The sequence below is a fragment of the Podospora pseudoanserina genome, chromosome 4 (assembly GCF_035222485.1).
Source record: "Podospora pseudoanserina strain CBS 124.78 chromosome 4, whole genome shotgun sequence".
Taxonomy (NCBI): domain Eukaryota; kingdom Fungi; phylum Ascomycota; class Sordariomycetes; order Sordariales; family Podosporaceae; genus Podospora; species Podospora pseudoanserina.
Genome location: NC_085923.1, coordinates 2,499,681 through 2,517,643, shown reverse-complemented (window position 1 = coordinate 2,517,643; position 17,963 = coordinate 2,499,681). Strand labels below are relative to the sequence as shown.

The window sequence follows — 17,963 nt, the reverse complement described above, 5'->3', positions numbered from 1 at the left end:
ATAAACAAGTACCACACATCCTAAGGAGGCGGTCAGAACCCATCTCGTTGGCCACCAGATGAATAACTGTAGATCTTGACTCAAAAATATACACACACCTAGCCCTCATGCTAAGGTATGTCCACGTTAGAGACCACACCCAGCAGACCCCCAGTAATCACAAACATCACACAGCAAGATCACACGAGTAACGCAACAGGCTAAGCAAACAAAAAAACTCCAATGGTAATTACCACCATGCGTGCGCATATATTTTCTAATGTACTATGTTTGAAAAAAGGAGGCCATCCCAGACGGACCCTGCCTCCATGTCAAGTATTTTGACCGGATCAACCCCCCACCGACGAAACTCCGGCTCCATCGCAACAAAGAACTGAAGGCACGGGGCAAAAAGAAAGATGTCACAAAAGCAGCTTTTTCAACGGCGGACCCAACTGATATAATCAATAATCCATTATCCACCAACAAAAAAGGGCTACACGTCAAGAACGCTTCCAAACAGGGTTAGTCATCCTTAAGCCAACAAACGATCCGTCGACAAGCCGCCTAGTGGATGATGCTCAATATCAACGCCAGCATGATCCTGTGGGCCAGCCGCCGGCAGTAGAGGGGACACGTCGTTGGTGTTCTACTCCTCCTCAGCGGGGGCCTCCTCCTCGTACTCCTCCTCCTCCTCATCAACACCAGCATCCTGGTATTGCTGGTACTCCGAAACGAGATCGTTCATGTTGGACTCAGCCTCGGTGAACTCCATCTCGTCCATACCCTCACCAGTGTACCAATGCAAGAAAGCCTTGCGACGGAACATGGCAGTGAACTGCTCGCCAATGCGCTTGAAGAGCTCCTGGATAGCAGTAGAGTTACCGACGAAGGTTGACGACATCTTGAGGCCACGGGGAGGGATGGAGCAGAGAGCGGTCTGGACGTTGTTGGGAATCCACTCAACGAAGTAAGACGAGTTCTTGTTCTGCACGTTGCGCATCTGATCCTCAACCTCCTTCATAGAGACCTTGCCACGGCTAGAAACAGAGTCAGTATACTTTGGAACTTGCTGGTTAATCAATGAAGCCTGGCAAAACTTACAAGATGGCAGAGCAAGTGAGGTAACGACCGTTGCGGAAGTCGGAAGCAGCCATCATGTTCTTGGGGTCGAACATCTGCTGGGTCAACTCGGGAACGGACACGGCGCGGAAAGAGTGGGCGCCACGGCTGGTCAGGGGAGCGAAGCCGACCATGAAGAAGTGGAGACGAGGGAAAGGAACCATGTTGACAGCCAACTTGCGGAGATCAGAGTTGAGCTGGCCGGGAAAACGGAGAGAAACGGTCACACCGGACATGACGGCGGAGACGAGGTGGTTGAGATCACCATACGAGGGGTTAGGGAGCTTGAGGGTGCGCATGCAGATGTCGTAGAGAGCCTCGTTGTCAATGCAGAAGGTCTCGTCGGAGTTCTCAACAAGCTGATGGACGGAGAGGGTGGCGTTGTAGGGCTCAACAACGGTGTCGGAAACCTTGGGCGATGGCACGACGGAGAAGGTGGCCATCATACGGTCGGGGAACTCCTCGCGGATCTTGGAGATCAAAAGGGTACCCATACCGGCACCGGTACCACCACCAAGGGAGTGGGTGATCTGGAAACCCTGGAGGCAGTCGCAGCCTTCGGCCTCACGACGGACAACGTCGAGGACCTGGTCAACGAGCTCAGCACCCTCAGTGTAATGACCCTTGGCCCAGTTGTTGCCAGCACCGGACTGGCCGAAGACGAAGTTGTCGGGGCGGAAGAGCTGGCCGAAGGGACCGGCACGGACAGCGTCCATGGTGCCGGGCTCGAGATCGACGAGGACAGCGCGGGGAACATACTTGTTGCCGGAAGCCTGAAGGAAGAAAGGTGTTAGCCATGATATGGTGATGTGACAGCGGTGAAGGCATCTTGTTGGGTATGTACCTCGTTGAAGTAGACATTCATGCGCTCGAGCTGGAGCTCGGAAGTGCCGTTGTACCTATGGGAGCGGTGAGTGGTTATTCGAATGATGCGAGGCCCGACGATAACACATACACGCCATTGCTGTCCAAGCCATGCTCGCCGGAGATAATCTGCCTGTAGAAGGTGTCAGTTTCAATCACTTGTGATATTATCAACTCCCAAGTCGCAAGCGTGGTTTGACATACCAGAAGGCGGCACCAATTTGGTTACCCTGAGAGGGCAGTGTCAGTACGGTCAAGCTGTGGTGGTAGACGGATTCGAGTCGACCGGTTACTTACGCACTGACCGGTCTGAAGATGGACCTGTTGAAGAGAAGACAACGGTTAGCTATCGTCGTCATGATATTGTTTACTGCACCATCGCCATGGCAGCCCTCGGTCGACCTGAGGTCGTCCCAGGAAGCTCTGCTGCGGCGTGATCCCGAGGGTGGGGTTTTGGGTCAGGGACCAAAAAAGCCACAGGGACGTGTCTTTTGGGTTCTCGGGCATGGAGCTGGTGATAACTTACAATCTCACGCATTTTGGCGGTTTGACTGGGATGGTGGTTTACGACTTTGACGATAAAGAAGTGAAGAAGGCCGAAGGTGGACAGCAGACGACGTCGGGTCTGAAAAGCAGCCGGTGGAGATTTTGGTAGGGGAAAGGAGAGATTTGTTGATTTTTGGGGGCAAGGAAATGAAAGGCGACGACTGTTCACCGCTGCTGCCACTGCTGCCAAGTGGGGATCAGGCACCACCAATGGAACGAAGAATCGGGGAAAGCCCCAGCTGCCGGGTGGTCCCTGCGTGGTCCATTGTTTACTCTCATTCGCCAGTTCCGGGAGGGGGAACCACGACGCGCTAGTCGCGTTTGGCCCAAACTAACCTCACACACCAAGCCTTTGAGAACATCTTTGACAACACATCACCAGACTGGTTTTGAGGGATATGTTATTATTGATATCAGATGCTGGCTATGTGGATAGGAATTCACCGTCATGCATGGATATGGCCTTTATAATCCGTATCACAAGTTGAGCAGCGGAAGATGTCCCAGCCAGGAACGACTCAGTTCTTTCGCCCGAGAGCAACATGGCAAATGATTGGATCTGATAATTGTTCACCCATCTCAATATCATTCATGATTATCCATATCAAACAAACTGCCCGATATAAGGCACACAATGCTTCAAAAAAAAACTTCTGATGTTCATATCATTTATGCTATATAATCAAACTTAAAGGAGTTGCTTCGCAACACCAGCTGCATCGGCTTGTGCAGTAATCCTCTTCTTGTAAGCCTGGACATCACCAGGGAACTTCTCCACCGTGCCATTATCACACACCCACAACGATGTGCACACTGTCTGCAACATCGTAACGTCGTGAGAAACCATCAGCACACCGCCCTGGAACTGCTGTAGAGCCTCGGACAAGGCATCCATGGCCTCAATATCCAAGTGATTGGAAGGTTCATCCAGAACCAAGATGTGAGGGTTGGTAAGCGCCAAACAAGCAAAAGCAACACGAGACTTTTGACCACCAGAAAGAAGTTCCATCTTTTGCAGACCAGTTGTGCCAGTGATGCCAAAGGCACCCAGCTGGCGACGGTACTCTTCATCCGTCCTGCCAGGGTAGGTCTTGGCCATGAAGGTGACGGCACTGGCATTGAGATCAAGAGCATCGACGTGATGCTGGGCAAAGAAGCCAATACGAAGACGAGGGTTCTGAGTGATGGTGCCGGATGTGGGCTGTAGCTTTCCGATGAGAAGCTTGAGAATTGTTGTCTTACCAGCACCGTTGGGTCCAACAATACCAATTCTGGAGTCGAGCTGAACATCCAAATCAACATTTCTGAGAAGAATCTTGTCTGGTGTGTAGCCAAAGGTGACCTCGGACATTTGGACGATTGGTGGGGTCATCTTTTCGACATCTGGGAACTTGAAGTGCACGCTGTACTCAGCCTCAGGAGGCTCGAGAACAGGCATCTTCTCCAACTTCTTGATACGGGATTGAGCTTCCGATGACTTGGCGGCATTGTAACGGAACTTGTCGATGAAGGCCTGGAGATGGGCACGCTGTGCCATCTGGTTCTCGTACTCTCTCTTGGCCACCTTTCTCCGCTCCTCCTTGGTGGCATAGAAGGACTCGAAGTTGGCACCACGGTAGTAGTCGAGACGCATGGAGTGTTGATGAATGATGTCGGTTGCCACCTCGTTGAGGAAGGCTCTGTCGTGAGATACGACAAGAACAGTGCTGGGGTAGCCTTGAAGGTAGTTGGAAAGGAAGGTGATAGACGGAACGTCCAACATGTTGGACGGTTCGTCGAGAAGCAAAAGATCAGGCTCGCAGAAAAGAGCTCTAGCAAGAGCCAGACGCATACGCCAACCACCAGAGAATGTCTTGGTGGCAAACTGCTGTCTTTCAGGTGAGAAACCAAGACCAGCCAGAATACTGGCAGCCCTGGATTCCGCTTTATCGGACTCCATTTCGGCAAGCTTGCCCTGGATATCACCAAGCCGGCTGTCAAGGGCTTCACGGTCCTTGTCTAGTCTCGCGGCATCCGTTGCAGTGTCTGCCATACCAGAACGCTGGGCTTCGATGTCTGCCAGTTTCGTTGTGATTTCCTGTTTATCTTGTTAGCAACTGCCCTAATAGGTTGGGAAAATTAAACATACGGCCTGTTCCTTCAACAACACCTTGCGCCAAACATCGGCATCCAACACGGCCTGCAAGGCTGGGGTATCATCACCCATAATCTCTTGCTCGACGTGCAGAATAGAGATATGAGTCGGGATAGGAACCTCTCTTCGAGACAGAGCTCTCAGAAGAGTAGATTTACCCACACCGTTGTTACCAACGAGACCGTAGCGGTGGCCATAGGCAAGAGTCAAAGTGGTATCGGTCAAGATTCTGCTGCCACCAATCGAGACATCGATGTTGTCGATCTTGATATCCTTTGACTTGCCGCTCTGGGCACCACCCAGCTGCAGCGGGTTGACAGCCATGTAGAAATCCTCATACGACTGAGTGTTATCTGGTTGGTTAAGGAGGCGCGAAGCCTCATACTCGACCGTCTTGTAGGTCTTCTTGCTCTGCTTGGCGGCAATCTTCCTCTCGGCCTTCTCGAGCTTCTTCTTATCGACCTTGGACTCGACCTTCCTGACATTGGCCGACTCCAGATCAACACCACCAGTGGCGACGGCAAGAGTCGACGACATGTTCCTTTGCGAGCTCACTTGAATGGTCTGGTCCAGACGCCGGACGGCAGGGCCTCTCCTATCGAGCTTGTCGGTGGCGGCAGCATACTTGTCCACCCACTTCTGAACGAGACCTTGGATCTTCTCTCGCTGAGCAGGGCTGGGGTTGCCAGAGGCAGAGACGAGCAGGTCGGTGATAGCAATGGCAGCCTCGTCGAGCGGAGACGGGCCGGTGGCCTCCTCGTCCCCGGACCCGGACCAAGCTGTGGAGGCATGGGTCAGGTAGCCAGCCGAGTACTCGGAAATCACGGGGTCGATGTTCGGCACGACCGATCTGATTTCGGCGTCCATGGCGGGCGGTAATTCTGGGGTGATGCAAATGTGATTGTGGCGTTGCTTATCAGATAGGGTAAAATCACCACTTGGCCAGCTTCTGATTGATATCCTTCAGTCTCGTTTGAATCGTATGCCACTTGTGCAATCGGGTGCTGTTGCATGCTGAGAATTCTCTGGAGCGGAGATTGTCGTTGTGCTGCAGCCGCCGGTCAGCTGGCGGTCTTGGCCGCTGATTGGTCCATGTTCGACAACGAAGAGCTGTCAGCTCGAGTTCAATCTTCCAAACTTCCAGAATGAGAGGCATCTCCGACATGATCTCACTTTCTCAGTCTTCCGTGTGTTCTCTGCAAGCGAGGTTCTCTCGGTGTTCACCTCATCAAAACCACCATCATCCCCCTAAGCGCCGCCGTTTGTTAACGTCGCAGACAGGGAATCTTCATCACAGCTCCAACCCCAGCTCCAACTCTAGCACAGTACATCTTACTCCCTTGTCGACACTGTCCAACCTGCCCTGTGCCCAGCAAGGCGAGCCTTGGCTTTTCCAGAAGTGGAATGACGCGATCGGAAACGCGGCTCAGGCCGCTTCTCTTCTTTTGCGCGACTGAGCGTGTTGCACCAATCGCTGCGTGTCGTTCCAACCCAAGACCACTCTCTCTATCTACAACGACGGCCCCTCTCCATCAATAGATTCTGCCTCTCTCGCATCTCGCATTTTGACTGGCAGGATCTGAATTAGGATTTCTCCCCATGTTTTCATGTTGATTTTGTTGGCCCGTGAACCCCCCAGAGCCTCCTTTTCGACAAAGCAACACAACTCGGCTACTTATTCTTCCAAGCTCCTTGATGACTGCAGCAAAGACCCTCTCTCAAACAAGGAAACATCATACGAATACTACTACAGTCCTCGGTGAATACCCGGCGCAGGCGGACAACCGAGCCCATATATCAGAGAACAATTAATGTTTCTTGTTCCAACCCGTAAGGCCGGGAAGCAAGCTGTGGTGGCCCGGTTTCACAACTGTCTTTCCTTCCTTTTAGCCATGATCTTTACGAGGGAGGTTTTTTTGACAACAGGAATAGGTATCTCCACCACAACGTTGAACTTCCTCTCCTCCAACAAAGCATTGCTCAAGCAGCATCAGGTGTTTCGTCTCCCCTTGTCCTGCCTTGCCTGCTGGCATGCCCTGGCTTGTCAATTGTTGGATGTTGGCAAGCTCCGGGGAGGGGTTTTCTCCACAGGGCAATCTCTTGGAAGTGTCTGGGGTTGTGACTACAACAACGTCATCGGGTTTTTGGGGTTGTATCCGTAACCTTACCTATACTCACGGATTGATGCCGACAATGTGTGGAAAACCGATGAACTCGATGCCCGCTCCCGCTCCGAGATAGCGGCGGAAGTAAAACAAATCGTACGTAAGGACAATGGACGGGGCTGATGATCCGAGAAGGACGGTAAGCACTGGCTGGCGGTGGAGCCCGACCAGGCATCACATCAAGTCAAAGATCCCACAAACATCGAAAAACGGTCAAAGCACACTAAAATCAACTGTAATTTCGTGCGGGGCTATCCAAACAACGAATATTTTAATCACCTTCCACCGAAGTAGTCAATACTACCTATAACTATCTCTAACCACTACTGTTTCCACCCTGCCCGGCCTGTGTAGTAGGTGAAGGCTTTAAGGCTCGTATTACTAGGCTAGCTGTAATTGCAAGACTAGTAGCTGTAGAATTGGCTGTTGAATTGGCTGTTGAATTGGCTGTTGAATTGGGTGGTAGTTTTGAATTAGATAGTGTGGTGATGCCGCTTAAGTTGTAACCCTGCCTACGTATGCGTTTTAATATTTCTCGAAGCTGCGATGTATATTGAAGTATTTCTTATATTGAATCTCCAGGTTTTCCCCTTCATTTTGCACTTATTTTGGCTTATTTTGACCGACTTTTGGCCTTGCAAATGTGTGTGGTTGTGCATGTGAGCTGCCACTGGTGATTTTGATGTTTTTCGACGGAAATGCCAAAGTAGGTTAGGCCCGTGGCCAACAGGAGGCTACGCCGTGATGCCTAGCCGGGCTCCTGGCGGTGGGTGTCCCGGCGGTAAGCCGTAGTGCTGATTAAACCCCACCTTTCACCGGACAAGGGGGATTTTACGAGAGAGAGAAAGAGAGAGAGAGCCGTTGCTTGTTTCAGATTTTGTCCACAACGGCCGCGTTTTTGCTTTTTCCCTTTCTTGTTGATCTTCAAGGGAGTCTGAGCGTTAACCGTAATAAGAAATTCTAGAAAATGCTCGGCGGTGGTTTGGCATTGACAGATATTGGATCAACCTGCTGTCTGAGGCAGGTGAACACTGAGATCGGTTGTCGAGGTGATGGGGTTGTGTTTTGTATCATGTATGTGTGTGCGTGTGCTACGCCTTACAGAAGGAGGGGGGGTTCTAACAATAGCCCGGGGGAAATAAAGCCTCAATGGTACTCTGAGCTGATGATGGGTGAGGGACCCTGACCCTTGCAGTTGGGTGCTTGCATTTACCTGCCTACCTCACCTGCCGAAAGCCTACACAAGATACCCCGTACATACATATTCGTCGGGCTGAAAAAGGCTGCCGCGTAGTTGCAGTTCCAAGAGGCGAGGATGAGCCTTGCCCCAGTCGACTTGATGGAGGGCAACCACCACAGGCGCCGGAAGTCAGGAGATATCTCCGGGGTGGGTGGATTGGGTACTTCCATTGGGTTTCGAGAGAGAACGAGGGTTGCACCAAAGGAGATATCCGATGGAAATGGGGGGATGGGATGTATCTCTGGGGCACAGAGGAAAACCAAAACAAAAGTGGTCAAGTTAAATAGCTTATGTATGTACGGAGCGAAACGGGGCAATAATAGCTACATATTGAACCCCCCGGGACAAGGGAACAAATGCGTGGGAAGGAAGTGATCTTGTCTGCCGCCCACACCTCTCTCCCGGGCCGAGACGGGGAGGTCAGGGAGGCGGGATCGTCGCTCACTTTGCTCGCATGGCTGGGATGTCATGTCAGCCATGAGGGTAAGATAAGAGTGAGACTAGTACTTGCTGCGTAGCACGACCACATATCACGACCGACAAGGCAAGCACTGTGCACTGTCTGATGCAAGACATATCTCACTCGAGGGAACTTTTCTTGTCTGCCTTCTTCTTTTTTTTTCTTATTCGATCGACAAAAAAGCACTGACAAGGTCTGAGGTTAAAAAAGTCCCTTAAGGCCCCAGCCCACGTTGATCTACGTCGGTGGCGGGGAAAGGGCAGCATAGGGCTCAGATCTCTTTTGTCTCAACGGGTGATCATCTGTCTGTCTCATACAGAGGAAAAAAATTCGAGATGGCATCGACTTGTTGTTGTGCGTGATACCAATACACAACCTCCAAACAGAAGGGTATCACGGAAGAAGAAGCGTACCGCCGTAACCTGCTAGCGTGGTGTTGTGCACTTCGATGCTGTGATGCCTTGTGTATTGGTCAAACCTGTGTAATAGTTTGGTGTTGTGTAAGGGCAACTTGACGGGTTCATCAACTGGCATCCACTGATTTTTCAGACACTAGACGAAGGTTGAAAAGTTCTGGGCGGACAAGAACGGAAAACGGATGGGATGACGCCCTTGTGTCATCTGTCGTTTTCAGACTTGAGATAGTACTGCATGGTTGGGACACTACTGTCCTGCACGGTATTTGGGATGGCGTCTAGTGGTTTGTGTCAATTAATCAAGTTGGTTATGCATTGGAAGATAGTCTCTTTCGGGTGTAGGATTTTGCGGGGTATCACGAACATTTCCAGAACCTCCTTTGCCAATCCATTCTTGTTCCATGTGGGTGGTCCTACGTGTCAGGAGCCCGCCAGTCTGGGAACTGGGAACTTGATAAACCTAGCAGAGAGCAAAAAACGGAGTAGTGTGGAGTGTGGGAAGGAGGGGAAAGAAAGCAGATCATCCGCATGCCTGTTTTCTCATGCAAGCAATGCAGGTTTGTCTGGCTGTCGTTGGCTGGTAGTCTGATCCTTCTTGTCAAGTGGGCTGGCTCATAGATGCAGCTATTCGCTGCAGGTCGCCTGGGCGGAAGCATCATGAAATCAGTATTTGAATACAAGTAGATAATTGTTGCAGAGGTATTAAATAAAAAAGAAAGGTGACGAGAGAGTGTTTGGTACGGCTCAATACTGGCGCACAGATAGTTGAAACCCTGCAGACGGGCGAATGGCTCTCCCGTGCATGTGTTTGGCTGGCTGAGGTCTGGTATTATATATTGGCTGGGTTTGATATACAGCAGGTCAGCACCAGCGGCAAGAAGGCGGCAGTCTCGGCTTCTGGCTCGTGTTTAGTTTCGAGGCAAAGTACCCGGGTTTTCTGCTCTGTGGTGGCGGGTAGATTGGCCAACCGGCTGTTAGATGTCGGGGTCGGGTGGGCAGTTGTCGTTATGGACAAGAGATATGTCCAAACGTCATACAAAGTAAAAGTGGGAAAAGGAGCGCTAAACGGACGAGCCTCAGGCGAACCAAGCAGCAGCTGGGCTGGATTTGCATCGGATCTTGGATCGCCTTGCCTCGGGGCCAGTGCTGTTTTGGGAGCCGTTGCTCCTCAAGTAAGCTTAGCAACGTCGTTGCGTGTGGGGGGCGTTTTATCTGTATATGATAATATGGATTTGATGCGCGTGCCTGTGCCTGACAGTGCCTGTATGTACCTGTAAATGAGTCTGCAACTGCATGATGTTCAGGCGGTCCCGTCCCAGGTGGTCCCAGCTCTCGAGTCCCAGCATCCTCCCTGCGGCCGGTTGTGAGGCCGGACGGCGTTTCTCTGTCTCCGGTGCTGTGTCTCTGCTTCAGAGGAGGTGTTCTCGTTCGTCCGTGGTGGTTGGATGGCGTACATATAAACCTGGGAGTCTCGGCCAGTTCCGCAGGTGGTCGGATGGCCAGAAGAGGGGAACACAGACAGACGAGAGCCATGAACCAGGTTTCCCCAGTTTCAGACGTGAGGGGATCTCTTATCCATAAGCCCCTTTGACTGGCGGTATTTGTTGTTGCATGAGGTTGGCTGGCAGTCGGCCAGTGGCTGACTGAACTGCGCAATGGCGTGCGTCTAGGGGGAGTTGGAGGATGCGCGTACCCCAAGCAACCAGAGGCCAGTAAAAAGAGTGTGCACATCGCTAGGCCTCTCTGAGTCGCTCGTGCCGTACGGTACCCGAGAATGCTTGAGGTAGCGTGTTGCAGCAAGGACCTGGAGCAAGCCCCCCCAGGAAGCGACAGAAACGCCCGCACTGTCCGAGGGCCCCACAGTCGCAGCCCGCCCCAGTCCCAGTCCCAGTTCCTGGGCATCGCAGCAACAACCTACCGTCTATTTTCTCCCTTCCAAGGTTCTCTGCTGGCTCGGCGTTCGTTGCTGCCGTCCCCAGTACCGTCGTCGGTTGCTTGTTTTGACACGACCTTTAATCTCTCCTTACTCTCTCTCTCTACCTCTACCCTATTCTTTCCTTTTCGTCTTTTGTTTTCCCTTTTCCCTGAAGGAGGAGGAATTGCGCCTGCAGCTGCGCGTGTTTGGGACGAGAGAGAAGCTAAAGGCGGTGTTGTTTTGGCAAACGGCCCTCCACTCACAGTCCTCCCTTACCCTCACTCGGGTTGCGATAGTCTCCTCTCGACGACCACAGCAACGGCCACAATCACGACCCGGCCACGGCCCATTGCGACCCCATCCTGACGAATTCAAAGGCTGAAAGCCCTTGTCACGCTGTGCTGTGGATCTCATTGTCAGCTGCAGCCCGCCCGCGTTGACTCCACGACAAACGGAGTTGTCCTCGCTCTCCCCGTGCCGGGCTCCGCAATAAGTGAAAGCGACTTCGCGTTAGTTAGGAGGAGCAGCTTTCTGCGCGCCGGCTGCCTTCCTACAGGCTCGGTATTGTTTCCCCAGGTGAACAACGGCGAAGCTGTTGACGGCAAGGACGCGACAGTGCCATACCGGGCCCGCATTCCACATTCCGCATTGCTTCAGCTCAATTTCTCCGACCCCGACAATCTACTCCCGCCCTCTAATGCCCTGACGATGCGAACCACGACCCGAACTAAAGCCGACACCCTCCCCGTCCTTTTCTTCTCTCGCCACGCTTCGCCGTCGAGATAACAGTCCGTCCGCAGCCAGGATGCAGGCTGTGCCGAGTGTAAGTAATCTGAACGACGAGGAGCTCTGGCGGAAGGAAACACAAGCACATGGATGGGACTACAAACAGCTCTTGAGATGGACTTGGCAACTGACAAAATTGTGTTATAGCTTGTGGGAACCGGCACTGCCATCGCGGCCGCCGCTGCTGGTCTGGTATTTGGTCAGCCGTCAGAGTCGGAAGTGCCGCCATGGTCCAGCCCGAACCCAGGAGTATTTTCTGCCGACTACGATGCCTTCGGCTCTCAAGCCTCGAGTGCGAGGCCTAACACGAGTGCCACAGCTTTGCAGCAACGATGCTCTTCACCAGTCCAGGAGTTTGCCTACGGCTCGTTTCGCCAGCTTGTCGACCCAACTCCAAGTCCTCTGATGTCCCCTACCACGGAAGCGGCTCAACCTCAGCAACCCGGCAGCGCTGTACCGGTCACATCACCGAGAACCACCAGCGGGAGACAGTCCTTTCTTCGCCAAGATACCAAAGAATCAGTGCCGCGGCAGGATGTAGAAAGTGCTCGCGACTCCGTGTCTTCTAGGGAATCGTGGATTCGGCGCTTCTCATTGCGCCCGATATCACAACACGGGAGCCCAAGGTCAAGCATGGGACCCGACTCGTCATCCTTGACATTCTCACATGGCTCAGGTGTCCCGATGCTTGGGCAACAATCACTTGCCAGCTCGGCCCCCAACAAGTTGGTAAAGAGGAATGCCCCTGGTTTCGGTGAGCCACACGGATCTCACCAACGGCGGGGCTCCAAGTCGCAGGTGTTGACCCTCCGGAGACCGGCTACTAGCCACCAACGGACAGCAACCATGCAGCAACAATCACAACTGCAAGGTAACTCGGTTGACCCTCCGCCTTCCGCTGGAGCTGGGGCCGGGCCCAAGTTTTCATATGAGCCTTCGAGTGTCCCAGAGACAGAAACACCAACGTCTTCGTCATTTGGCGGCTCTAAGCGTTCCTCCAGCAGATGGACGTCGTTTTTTCATGCTCGGCGGGCGGCGGGCCTTGGTCGTGACGCTTCAGGACTTACGAGTGGACAGAGCGCTAAGCTCGCTTCCCTGTTCCCCAAAAGACGAGTGTCTCTAACCCCAGGCCATGTTTCTCGAGCATACCTCACCAAGGCAGATTGCATAACAGACATTCCTGTGTTTGTGGATGAAGCTGAGCAGCAGGAAGAAGATTTCGGGCACATCGAGGACCTAGAGGTTCTGCAGAGTCCAGTCAACCCCACCGACTCGCCCGAAACATCTTCCGAGAAGCGACCGAAGAGGTCAATGTCGATGCATTTTAGTTCAGCCCAAAACTGGATCGCGAGAACCTCGAGCGTTCGGCGTCCTAGAAGGAGTACCGTTGACGCCAAGGGCGGAAATGATAATCGATATGCGACCGCCGACCTGGCCGGCATGCTTCGCGACCCAATGCAGTCTCCGGGCAGCCCAACCACACATGAAATTGTTGTGCCACCCAACTACCAGCCGCAAGCACCACAGCTTGAGCCTGCACCAACCCTCTCGGATGCTCCACGGAACCGCAAGAGAAATTCACCCTCTCCTCTTCCGCCATTAAACCGTCTATCCAGCTTCAACATCGACGTTTCACGACTTGGGCTGTCAAGTTCTTCCTCTTCCACACCGCCTCCAAGATCATTCCATACCCCGATAAACTACATGAACGGCTCCCAGAACCCTCCTGCTCCCACACATAGCCGAGGTCCTTCGGGGGAACGATCAATCACGCTGGCAGGCTCCGACTTTGAGGTCCACGATGCAGATGACGAAGACACAGATGTCCGGAGTGATGCCTACGATTCCTTCCGCACCATCGCCTCTTCCAGTCGGGTTCGGTCTGTTGAGACACCGCTAGACTCGATGTTTGATGAATCGCCACCGAGCACTGCCAGCAACGGCAAAACCAAGAGGTTATCGATTCAAGAGATGCTGGGACGTGGATGGGATGGCGAAACCAAGATCACTGAAGAGGAAGACAGTGCAGCCACGCCTGTTCGGAGCACTCACCTGGATGGCACAACAAAGCCGATCAAGTTGGACGGGTTTGGCTATGGTGGTCAGGGAGGTCTGATGCTGGTACACCGAGAGTTTGCGGCCAGGTTATCTTTTGATGATGACGACGACGATGACTGGGCACGAGACGACGATAACACTTTGAGCAATCATCTTTCGCCACCGAGCTCGACGAATTCAAGACGTGTCAGTCCGACACTTCGGCATGCGCTCAAAAATTTGGGTGGGAATGGGAGCCCCGATCTGTCTCGTGATAGTATGAGCGACCGGCCGAGGAGCAGCATATTTGACTGGTCAGAACCATCGATCCATGACAAGCTCGATTCCGATACAACCCGACCCAAAACGGTTCATGGGAAGCAGGAGATGGATTTGAGGATTGGTCGTTCGACAAGTCGGAAAGCCCCGAAAGCCGGGCATGTACGGAGCCAGAGCGTTCCTGTTGTTCCAGAACCTACTGATGAATCCAAACCGCCTCCAAAGTTTGGAACATGGGGGCTGAGTACAAAGAATGCCAGCGAGGACTGGGATGATGATTTCGATTTTGACGAAACCCCGCTTGATACGACCGGAGGAAAGGACTCTAGCACGAGTTTTATGGTCGTTCCCCCGTCGATTCAAGCCAGTCAGCCGAGTGTAAAAGCCCATTCGGGTCAAATACGGGAACTTTCCTTGCTCGTCAATGACTTGAAACGACTATGCCGCCATGGCAAAGACCTCAACATTATTCACGGGGCCATACAACCAAAATGGGTCGAGGCGGAAAATATTATTGCCTTGGCATCGCCCGATGAGGACGAAGCTGATGAGTTTGGTTCAGTCAAGTTGTCACTGGACTTTGATCGAGATGATCTTGATGAGATTGATGAACGTTTTATCGACGAGGGGTTTGATGGCTCCATTCTTGATGACATTAACGATCCTTTCGAGATTCCCGAGCCGCAGATGATGACCCGGACAACAGTGGTACGAGAACGAGCGACTGTCCGAAGACGGTCGGTGTTTTCACCTGACGACGATATTTTCGGCGGTCAGTGGCCACTGCCCGACGAGCCGCTTAAGCCTCCACGACCACGAACACCAGACGGTTCGGTAAGCCCCAATGGGAGCTCTGCCGTTCTGGCCACCGTGATCCAAGCAATGCAGCAACAGCGGTCTACTTCCGATCCCATCGCCGCCACCGCCACCAAGACCCAAGACACCAAGCTGTTCTTTGACACAAACAGTCTCCAAGAGCTGGTGAAGAGGGCTGGTCACCTGCGAGACTCGTTGTCGGATGCAGTACGCAAAGCTGAACTGCTTACCCAAAGCCCGGCCGCCACTCCTCGTCGTGAGCGACTTTCGCATCTCAATCTGGATGGCAGCCCAGCCTTTACGCGAGTGTTTTCGGATCCTGCTGCGTCTAGTCCACCCAGGAGGCTTCCAAAGAGTCACAGCAGCAACTCTATCTTGGGCAGGGGGTCTGCTGACTCGCCTCGGATGCAGATGATGATCGTAAGCTAGATGGATGGGAAGTTTAGCATGGTCGGGACCCACAAACACAAACACCCACCCACTCACTCACCCACCCACACACACACACACACACACACACACACACACACACACACACACACAACACACACACACACAACATTGTTCACTACGATACCAAAACACGATACCACAATTCTAAACCCGCGGAACTCTTTTTTTTTCATCCCCATCAACATCAACATACCCACGAACCTTTTGTGTATATGTACGAGTATTATTGGAGACGCCATCCATTCATCCGTCGATCCATCCGTCTTGGTTGCTTAAGGGGAGATGATGGAGATGGTTTACATATTGAGTTGGGGAAGAGGGGGGAACAGAGAGGAGTAGGCACATTAGGGGGGGTACAACAAGAAGAGAAAGAAGAGCAGAAGAGAGAGCGAGTGGCTTCCCTTTATTTTTTTCTTCTATTAAACAAAACGGTTTTATTTTATTTTACTATTTTACTACTAACTTTTTTTTCTTCTACCATTCTCTTCGTTAAAGGGGGTGGTTCTTCTTTCTGGGGGTTGGGTGTTTTTCTCTCGTTGTGGTTCGGCGGCTCTTGGTCTTCGGGGGCATTTGATTCTGCCCATTTTTTTGGGCACTCAAGACAGAGCAATGATTGGGTGTGTGGGAGGGGAGGTATACAAAAGGGGGGTTTTACGTTTTCGTGGTAGAGGGGAAGGAAAGAAAGAAAGTAGTTTCATGTAGTAGAGCATACTGTGAATCGGGAGCTTTATTGTTATGTGGCTATGTCCTTTTCTTGTGTTGGTTTTTTTTTTCTTATGCGTGGTTGTTGGTTTGTTGTGCTTTTTGTGTATGAGTGATGGTGCAGGGGGATGATGGGTTATGATTGGTGTGCTGGTTGGATGGAATGAGAAGAAAGATGATGAGGGGATGGATGGGGTGGTGAAGAAGGGGGAAGAGGGGGGTGATATTATTACTTTTTTCTTGAACTGGGATACGATATTGATAAAAACTATTTGTGATTAATGCTGGCGGTTGATGATGGGGATGGGAGGGGGGGGGGAGAGAAGGGGAAGGGGTTGTATGGTAGTTTGAAGATAGGGGGTTAAGATAGGAAAGGGGGGCCAGTTGGAGAATACAAAATGACATGAGGCTATGCGCTACTTTTCGGGACTAATGATATGCCTGACTTTTGAATGTGACTGGTGATATACATACAGGAACTGACGGATGGATTGGCAACTACTGGATGGTTATGGCTCGTTGCTCGTTGCTGTTGATATGTTGACGTTGGCTGACTGGATATTGATGATGACTCAGTTGTGAGTCTGCTGCGTGTATGCTGGCCGGTTATGTCTTATGAAAAACTATGATGATTATGGGCGAGTAGTAAGTCGAAAACGAGTCAACTTGAAGGAGACAGCTTGGACAAAACAAGTGAACAGCGGCAACTGGAAGATGGACGACCAGGCACCCTCACCACAAAATAATTAGCACTCAAAAGTAGGTTAAATCCACATTATACTATAAACCATACCTCGAAAGATAGGCGTTAGTCTTTTAAAGATAGTTAATACGCTGTGAAAGATAGTTAATAGTCTTTAAAGACAGTTAACAAGCCTTTAAAGATAGTAAAAATAAAAATAAAAAACCTATTACTTTAGGTATGGTTCACAGTATAATAAGGGGTTAGCTAACTTGCTGTGCTAATCATTTCGTGGGGAGGGTGCCAGGTAACAAACAGCACCTTGGGAGGGGAAAATGGAGATGGAATAGCCAGAAATCGCTAATGGGGAGGCGGTTGGAGCAGGTAACGAATAAGGGGGCTGTTTGAAAAGAGAGTACTCGGAAGAAGGACCATGTAGGAAAGAACAGCCACAAGAAGCAACCAGAGTGTAGCAGATCAGAGCAAGGACGAGTTAATACCCGGAACAGCAGATAACACAAGGCTGCAACAAGAGCAAGGTATGCATAAGTAGGCAAACATACACATTGCCTTACCACCACCTCTCATAATGCTCACTCAACCCACCATTGCATTTCGGAGCAACTCAGCATACATCTACCTGCCATGAAGCCTACTTTTATCGTATCATTTTCGTTTACTTTAACTACTCGTGAGACTAACCTTCCCCAACCGTCTAGAATTTCCCTCATACCTTCTACGCTACCAACATCTCAATACACACACAAAGTCTACCCTTCAATTTTGTTCATGGTCCTTCTGCTATGAGCTATTTCAACTCACCGAACAAGTCCACATGGAGCTTACCAACCTGGGTCATTTTCTGAACAAACGAGATGGCCTAGGCAACCATCTGTCCAAATTGGAGACATCACACCACACCATAGTTGCCTTGCGCAAAGTCCATCAGAGAAGCTACCTGGACTGGTGGAAGAATGAGTCTCACCAGGCATCTGTTTTACAGTGGAAATAGTTGGAAGCGAATGCATCAGCAACATATTCTTGAAAGCTTGTCCCGTGTCACGGAGCAGTCAGGAGACACAAGGTTTGAGAGTATCACTTACGAGAGCAGTCACCAACAGTACCACATACCATCTCAGTCACAAAAACTTCTGTCAAAGATAGTCACGCCAGAGAAATCAGGAGCACAAGTTCATAGGGTTTAATTGAGTCTATAAGAACACAATGAACCGGAAAGGTCAAGGGGAATGGTCAAAAAACAACTAGTTATTTCCTTCCAAGGAGACCAGATACTGAACGACAAATAACATTGCCTGGTCCGCTGACAAAGCTGACGACCGGCTTCCCAAGTAAAAAAACCATAGAAA

At 51.5% G+C, this 17,963-nt stretch overlaps 3 protein-coding genes across 3 annotated transcripts; 1 reads left to right on the top strand and 2 right to left on the bottom strand.

Moving 5' to 3' along the window:
• Nucleotides 1–217: 217 nt before the first annotated feature.
• Nucleotides 218–2,685, bottom strand: TUB2 (beta-tubulin). The gene is made up of 7 exons (XM_062947054.1): nucleotides 2,492–2,685; nucleotides 2,263–2,286; nucleotides 2,170–2,195; nucleotides 2,057–2,098; nucleotides 1,946–2,000; nucleotides 1,084–1,874; nucleotides 218–1,019 (listed from the first exon to the last, which is right to left on the bottom strand). The coding sequence occupies exons 1-7, from the start codon at nucleotides 2,501–2,503 to the stop codon at nucleotides 629–631; spliced, it is 1,341 nt and encodes a 446-aa protein (XP_062800639.1). The 5' UTR covers nucleotides 2,504–2,685; the 3' UTR covers nucleotides 218–628.
• Nucleotides 2,686–3,148: 463 nt separating this feature from the next.
• On the bottom strand, nucleotides 3,149–5,916 carry GCN20 (ATP-binding cassette, regulator of translational elongation). Its single transcript, XM_062947055.1, has 2 exons — nucleotides 4,640–5,916; nucleotides 3,149–4,588 (listed from the first exon to the last, which is right to left on the bottom strand). The coding sequence occupies exons 1-2, from the start codon at nucleotides 5,510–5,512 to the stop codon at nucleotides 3,200–3,202; spliced, it is 2,262 nt and encodes a 753-aa protein (XP_062800638.1). The 5' UTR covers nucleotides 5,513–5,916; the 3' UTR covers nucleotides 3,149–3,199.
• A 4,935-nt stretch (nucleotides 5,917–10,851) lies between these two features.
• On the top strand, nucleotides 10,852–15,556 carry QC764_407650 (uncharacterized protein). Its single transcript, XM_062947056.1, has 2 exons — nucleotides 10,852–11,664; nucleotides 11,775–15,556. The coding sequence occupies exons 1-2, from the start codon at nucleotides 11,647–11,649 to the stop codon at nucleotides 15,186–15,188; spliced, it is 3,432 nt and encodes a 1,143-aa protein (XP_062800637.1). The 5' UTR covers nucleotides 10,852–11,646; the 3' UTR covers nucleotides 15,189–15,556.
• Nucleotides 15,557–17,963: the final 2,407 nt, after the last annotated feature.

Excerpts from the sequence above, each read along its gene's own strand:
- TUB2 (XM_062947054.1), bottom strand. Across the intron at positions 1,875-1,945 it reads TGAATGTCTACTTCAACGAG|GCTTCCGGCAACAAGTATGT; the intron begins GTACATACCCAA and ends TTCTTCCTTCAG. Across the intron at positions 1,020-1,083 it reads CTCACTTGCTCTGCCATCTT|CCGTGGCAAGGTCTCTATGA; the intron begins GTAAGTTTTGCC and ends CTCTGTTTCTAG.
- GCN20 (XM_062947055.1), bottom strand. The coding sequence starts at position 5,512 with ATGGACGCCGAAATCAGATCGGTCGTGCCGAACATCGACCCCGTGATT. Across the intron at positions 4,589-4,639 it reads TGTTGTTGAAGGAACAGGCC|GAAATCACAACGAAACTGGC; the intron begins GTATGTTTAATT and ends CAAGATAAACAG.